Raw genomic sequence first — 7,833 nt, forward strand, 5'->3', positions numbered from 1 at the left:
TTATAGGGAGTACCTTGGGACTCTCCCCAAAGGAGATTACATCCACATTTGTAAATATCTCATCACAATAAACCAAGAAAACCCGAAGAGGCTTAACGTTCCTTGCCACAGTTTACAGTGGATAGTTTGGAAAAAAAAAATCCACAGATCATTTATGCAAGTCTCTTTTCACTATCATGTTTACTCATTAAAGTTATTTTTAGAAGTCCACTGTTGATTATCGTTGTACTACAATTCGTCTCGTATCTAAACAACACTGCGAGAATCCCAGTGATAATTTGCGAAATTTAGTCTAGCGTGTGTGAACTAAATTCCACACTTTCCTTTTCCTAAAAAAAATTAAATATACAAGTAAATGTTAAAATTTGGTGTAAAAACGTTCGTTAAATGCTTGTTCATCGTATACAACAACATATAAATATCATAAGTAAGAAAAAGTGTTATTTAATATACAAAATTACCGACATTTGTTACTGTAGTTATCCATTTTAATATTACCGTTTTCCAGGAACTTATAGAAGAAAAAGGCAAGGTAAAAGGGTTGAAAGGAGATACTGATAATGATAAAATTAGAGAGGAAAATTTTATTCGAGAAAGCAAACATTGATGGTAAATAGAAAAAAATCACAAATTGTAGAAAACGGACAATGTAAACAAACGAAGGAAACAAAACAAAAACGGAGCGCGTTATAGATAAGGGAGTAAATATAACCAGGAGTGATGTCACAAAGGCAAATCACCTTGAACCTACGCCTAATGTGCTTAAAACCACAAGAACGCGTATGTACTGGCCTATTTGCAAATATTCATTTGTAGACTACAAGAAAAATGCAATGTTCGGGGATCATGATCATCATCATACGTAGATAAGGTGGGTATTAAGAGTCGGAGGCACTTCCACTGTGATAAGACTTAAGTGGATATTTTGTATGCCTTTAAATGCTTTGTGGTCCTCTACCAACAATTATATATCACCCAAAGTAATTATGTATAGATTATTATGTCCTGTTCCATATTTGGGCTGGTGATTTTTGGCGACAGTAACTAGAATGGGTAAGCTGCCTTCAGCACAGGAGCAGTTGTTGTAAGAACATTTTTCCCATTAATTTACATAGCATAGATTAGGATATTTGACTGGTATGGTGTGAAGAAAATCAAATATGTTTATTAAAAGATTGAATATCTGTATTGTGATGATTTGAGTGTGCTGTATTGGCATTATTTTACATCATCTATGTAATGTGATTCTGTACCACAGAATTTATTGACTTTATTTCAGGCCTATAATCCCATAGACAGAAAATACAAAAGTAGATAAAACACAGAAATAAAAAAAATAAGATATAAAAAAACTGAGAGAAACAAACAAGTCATTATGATTATACAATCACTTAATACTTGTATAAGGACTAGTATTCTTATTCAACACATTGCAATTATTATTACAATTCAATTTGAATTAAAAATATATGTCTTCTTCAAATATAAAGATATAAATAGCCCTACATGACATAGAGACGAGATCAACTGCTCCACCTATTGAAAGAAGGTCCATAAACTGCTGCTTCCAGTGGCTGAAGACAATTCAGGTGGAATGCTTCACCTGGGCTGGCTCCAGACTCTTCAGCTATCTCCCAAGGGAGATAAGGGACCTAACGAGAGTCAGCACAGAGGCTCTCGAGAGGAGGCTAGACAAATTCTTAGGCAACATCTCAGATTAGCTTCCAATCGCACATAACCCAACCCCACAAGGAGCAGCAACAAACCCAATTGCAGACCAGTTCCAATATGTGAGGCCCAGACAGAGATGTGGAAATGGTGTGTCCCTAGACTGGCCTTGGTGTTAACACCAAAACCTACCCACTAGTACACATCATATGAATTGGAAAGTGTGAACTAGGAGGTTACACTATTTGATACTTTCAGAAGCCTGCCTAATAGCTATGGTGGTCCACTACTACCCCAAATTCTGACACCTTAATGCCTCCTGATCTGGTGTAGGGTTGGAGGTCTGGCATCTGGTGGAATGGTTATGTTAGGGTTAGGGTAGGTTATATTAGGTTATAAGCTATAGTAAATTTCACATTGAATATTCGTGTTTGTATGATTCTGGAATTTTACTAAATCGTCCACATGTTGATGACCCAGCACTTGGCCCATTTCTGTTACTGTGTGTAGAGCCCAGCTCTTACTTTGACCCTGTAGCTAAAATCTCTCATACTTCTGATCTGCCTCGTAAATGATTGCTGCACCATTTCTAGTTGCTAGATCTCATTCCTTGTATAAGGTGACATAATATTATAGTCATGCAAACGCATTTTTCACTTCTTTCATTTTTGTATTCCAAAGATCTATTTTTTCTATGGGATTGTTATTAGGATAGGGTAGAAGATATTAGGTTAGGAGTGATTGGACAGTGCAAATTTCACATTAGATATCCGTTTTTCCATGATTCTGGAATTGTACCTTATAGCTAACTGGCTGAAGTAGTTCAGAAGAGGCTTTTTTTCATTCCTCTAGGTAGCCAGTATTGTTTGAGGGTCCCTGATGTTGAAGATCTTAGCATCCAGTCTGCCATCTCTGTAGATTTTCTCACCATCTCCCCAGTGTGGATGTGAAAGGAGCACTCTAAGCTGATGTGCACACTCAAGTATTTAACTTACAGCAGTGTGGAGATTCAATGTCCTACATACAGTTATATTACTTCCTTTATATCTTGCTTCTGTCAGTGCCTCACAATCCCAATATTTTCTTCATGAAATCTGATGAAACCCCATGTAGTTTGTTGTCAACCAAACATATACTGTGTCAAGGACTGGAAGACGGAGAACTTCTACAGCAGTAGTGATGGGTAATTGCACACTGGTATCATTAACAAATGAGTTGAAGAATGAACATCCCACTTTCTCATCAATGTCCCCTATTTTGAATCAGGAAAAGGAGAGGGCTAAGTTCCCAGCCCATGTGGAACTCCACTGATAATTTCAGTTTCCTCTGATTTGTATTTATTTACAATGAAAAATGAAACACATTTTATGTCACACTGGGTATGGTAATATAATTAATAGTATGATGGTGTTTTGAATATCTTAGCCAATATTTAGCATTACCTAATGGAGCCTAGCCCAACATAACCAAAAACCTTTGAAAATTTGCATTGACACATGATATTCTAATTTACTTATATATTTTACATTCTTCTATTATTATAATACTATTGTTACATACTCTGTATTTTATTTTTCCATTATAAATCTAGTCAAAAGTAGAAAAGGTAGATGTAGATAGAATGTAGTGTTGCATCATAACCATCTAATAGGTAAAGGTTATGGAATAGGGTCGCCAGGGAGTGATACTATCACCAACAATATTTAACCTATTTATGAGTGACCTCCCCACATCATACCCAGAACACCTCAAACCTTCCTCTGCAGATGACCTAACAATAATAGCATAACAGCAATTACAAAATAGCAACCAAAAACATATAAATTTGCCTCAGTAAGCTAGAACATTGGCTGAATAAAATCAGAATGTCTGCCTCTCATTACAAATCATTGTGATGTTTTTTCCTGACTACCATGAATGAAAGAATGATCCTACAATCAAATGGCCAAGATCTCCCATGAGACAAAAACCCTTTTGAGCATAATTTTTTTTATACACACATGACCTTCACCCCAAATGTCAAAGTGGAGATAATCAAGGAACTAAACATTCTGAGTTCAATAGCAGGTACAGGGTGTGTACAGCAGACACACTAATGACTGTATACAAACAACTCCTAAGAACCACACTCAATCATGCATCCACAGCATGGTACCCAGCTATTAAAAAACAAAGAAACAGTACAAACAATACAAAATAGAGTAATAAGAATAATAACATGTGTAACTGCATTTCTTTTTCTTCAGAGTACAAGAAGTTATACAGCTGTCAGATTTATCCACTGAAAGGAATTACTCCTGAGTGAATTAGGTGACTGAAGATTTTTACTTGCATCTTCTCAAAATTTCTTTTTGAGGAACTTAGAACCAGGATATTGTCTTTTCCTCCTCAGTTGAATAATCATATTTGGACTCCAAAGGTGAAAAGCTTTTGTTTTGGCTGTGAGTATTTATTTACCAGTATTACCTTGATACAATAATTCAGTGAAAACGAGAAATTGTAAATAGCTTCTTCCTTGTAAAGCTTTTTTCAGCAAATTCTTGATATAGGAATATATATATATATATATATAAATATATATATATATTTATATATATATATATATATATATATATATATATTTATATATATATATATATATATATATATATATTTATATATATATTTATATATATATATTTATATATATATATATATATATATATATATATATATATTTTTTTTTTTTTTTTTTTTTTTTTTTTTTTTTTTTTTTTCTCATTCATGCTCTTGACTTTAAAAGTTCCTTTTCACAGTCAATTAAAATTAATATCCATATATACTCATTGTAGGCCTTTATTTTCAGAGTTTGGTGGTCTGTACAGCCATATGAGATGACCTCCACAAGGAAAAACCTTTGAACAAATGTATCATTCTAAATCAGCATTGTCTGGCTTGGAAATCTGAAAAGCAATGTGAGCATTCACAAGTGAAAGAAGCCATATTCATTATATTTTTATAAAGTGTTACTTCCAGCATCTGATAATCTGAAAAAATATATATATATTATTTTCACAAGGAAAAGCATTATACATGCACTATTTGTATATATATATATTCAACTTCATTATCTGAATTTGAGTTTGGTTACATGATAACTCACATAGTAGCCTCAGAAATGCACATTTTGTAAGTTTTCTCAGTCTTGTAATATTTAAAACAAAATGAAGACAAACACAGGAGATAAGCCTCATAAATGCACTCACTGTGGAGCTTCATTTTTGTATTCTTCTTCTTTAAAAAACCACATGAGGACTCACACAGGAGAGAAACCTTTCAAGTGCGCTCTTTGCGAAACTTCCTTTTCTCAGTCCATTTCTCTGAATAACCACATGAGAACCCACACAAAGGAAAAGCCTCACAAGTGTGCTCTCTGCGCGGCTTCGTTTTCTGTGGCTACGGCTCTGAAAAACCACATGATTAAACACACAGGCGAAAAGCCTCACAAATGTACTCTTTGTACGGCTTCGTTTTCCCAGTCGGGTCATCTGAAACTGCATATGAGAACACACACAGGGGAAAAGCCGTACGAATGCACACTTTGCGAAGCTTCGTTCTCCCTGTCGGGTAATCTAAAAAGTCACATGAGGACTCATACAGGAGAGAGGCCTCATGAATGTGGTTTATGTGGAGCTTCATTTTCTATGTCAAGTAACCTCAAAACCCACATGAAAGTTCACACGGGGGAAAAGCCATTTAAGTGCACGTTTTGTAAAGCTTCGTTTTCCGTGTCGAGTAATCTAAAAAGCCACATGAGGACGCACTCAGGGGAAAAACCTCATAAATGTACCCAATGCGTAGCTTCCTTTTCTTATTCTTGTGATCTTCAAAACCACATGAGAACACATACAGGGGAAAAGCCTTACATGTGCCCCATTTGCACATCTTCATTTACCCAGTTCAGTCATCTGAAAGGCCACATGAGAATTCACACGGGGGATAAACCTCATAAATGTTCTCTTTGCGTTGCTACATTTGCCACCTCGGGGCAACTGAAGAATCACGTGAGGACTCACACAGGAGAGAAGCCTTACAGTTGCACTCTTTGCGTAGCTTCGTTTTCGAATTCCTCGGGTCTAAGAAACCACATGAGAACACACACGGGGGAAAAGCCGTATAAATGTCATTGTTCAGCCTCCTTTTCTTTGTCTGGAAATTTGAAAAAGCATATGAAAACTCACACACGCAAGAAATCTTATACACGTACGCAAGACAAGACTCTTAAATGTGATGTTTGTGAAGCTTCACTTCCCACTTCCGAGTTTCAGAAAAGTCACGTGCAAACTCGCATGTGTATTCGTTGTGAGGCTTTACGTTCTTCAGCTAGTGATCCAAATAAATATATGCAGGCAAACACAGAGGAAAAACCCCATCAAAGAACTGATTGTGAATCTTTGTCCCCGTGTTCTGCAGATTCCTCAAAACACACTGACACTGAATCGACAACTGTCAGGCAAGAGGTGATGAAGGAAACAGATAGTGCAAACAGAACTTCAAGTGACTTAACAAGGACATCAATAAAGGAGGTTACAGATGTCATGAAGGTCAAAGATGAATGTGACTATGACTTTATAGAAATAAAGGAAGATTTTGTATCTTATTGATCTTGCAACTCCAAATGAAAAGGTACTTCGTCAGGGCTGGAGTTAGGTGTTGTTGAGGACTGTGGCTCTTGATTATAATGTGTATTACAACATTAACATTGCCTGGAATGTCACTGACTGGAAACCTGCATCCCCAATAGAACAGTTGATTCATATATAAAATTTTGGCCCTATACTGGAGACCAAGCACCAACCCCTTGAGGACTATAGCTCCTATATGTGTTTGAGATGTATTTGAGAAGTGTTTGAGATTAGGTTCCTGAGAAGTATGATAGAGGTTACTAGGCTGGATGGAGTGAGAACCGAGGAGGTGAGGAGAATGGGGTTAGAAAGGGAGTGGGGAGATAGGGTTGATGAAAGAGTATTGGGATGGTTTGGACACATGGAAAGAATGAGCAAAGAAAGATAAGTAATAGAGGTGTGGAAGGAGTGAACATGAGGGGGCGACCAAGGATGTGATGGATGGATGGAGTAAAAGGGGCATTGAGAAAGAGGAGATTGTCTGTTGAAGAAGGATGGGAGAGGACAGAAGATAGGGGTGAATGGAGAATGGTTGTGTATGGATGATGCTGTGATGCATGGGGGATGGGGGTGAGGGAGCATGTGTGAAAAATAAATTGACGCAGCCTGAAGGGATTTCTCCCCGTCTTCTCCTTTTTGTGCATAAGGGGACGGAAAGGGGGGGTTGCCAATTTAATGAAGCGGCCTTGCTGTGGATGTGTTGTGTCTTGAGACACTGTTTCTGACCCTGGGCAGTGAGTGAGATGCAGGGATGACCCATCATCCAGGAGGTGCCAAGATAAGAGGGTGGAGAGGAATTGATTATGTTAGGGATGGAATGGATGGGAGTGGTTTTTATGCCATTGTTTTTTAGCTACCTCTCTTATAAGGGGGAAAAAGCCTTTGGTATATGTATGTATAAATGATGTTTTGGAAAATTGAAAGAAAAGAGTTACATTCTATTATTGATGCTGTTAATAGATACAAAATAGCTACTACGTTGTTCCTATGACATGTCATTAAAGAATCATAATGAGAAGGAATTGTTTGAAATATTGTGTTTGTTTTTCTGCCATATTCAAAGGCAATGCAGTGAGACAGTGCTCCTATGGAAGGCCCAACAGCAGGAGTTGGTTTACCCCCACTGTTTCATGACATTGACATGATGATTGGGTTTTGGATGGGTGTAGGATACACGTATGCTCAGACTCAGCCACCTCCTCACGTAAAGAGGAAAAGGCCTTTTGATATGTATGTACAACTGTACTTCTAATAAAACTGTTATACAGTAGTAGTGTATTTGAATATAATTCCTGTTCTACTGGATGATAGTAATATTAATCACCCAGTTTTATGCTAGGGGATAGGACTTCCTCCAAGCTTTTCTTCTGGTGGAGGATCAGCTGTTACTGTTGCACACCTTCATGGTGGTGCTCTCTGGGTTCATCACTCACTAGTGAAGTTGACAAACACCCAAAACCTATAAAAAAAAATTGAAATTAAAGGAAATGCTTCCCATAAC

General features: G+C 36.9%; 1 protein-coding gene across 6 annotated transcripts; it reads left to right on the forward strand.

The window, feature by feature from the left end:
* The first annotated feature begins 658 nt into the window (after window positions 1–658).
* Window positions 659–7,596, forward strand: LOC143040054 (uncharacterized). Of its 6 annotated transcripts, none has more exons than XM_076210673.1 (4): window positions 659–871; window positions 2,521–2,650; window positions 3,915–4,109; window positions 4,514–7,596. In XM_076210673.1, exon 4 carries the CDS (start codon window positions 4,872–4,874, stop codon window positions 6,309–6,311), a length of 1,440 nt encoding a protein of 479 aa, XP_076066788.1. In that variant the 5' UTR covers window positions 659–871; window positions 2,521–2,650; window positions 3,915–4,109; window positions 4,514–4,871; the 3' UTR covers window positions 6,312–7,596. The 6 variants fall into 6 exon arrangements, with proteins under 6 accessions (XP_076066788.1, XP_076066786.1, XP_076066789.1 ...); XM_076210675.1 differs by having other exon boundaries at window positions 663–780; XM_076210671.1 differs by lacking the exon at window positions 2,521–2,650.
* Window positions 7,597–7,833: the final 237 nt, after the last annotated feature.

Source organism: Oratosquilla oratoria, chromosome 27, assembly GCF_046742065.1.
Source record: "Oratosquilla oratoria isolate Oo_2021 chromosome 27, ASM4674206v1, whole genome shotgun sequence".
Classification (NCBI taxonomy): Eukaryota; Metazoa; Arthropoda; class Malacostraca; order Stomatopoda; family Squillidae; genus Oratosquilla; species Oratosquilla oratoria.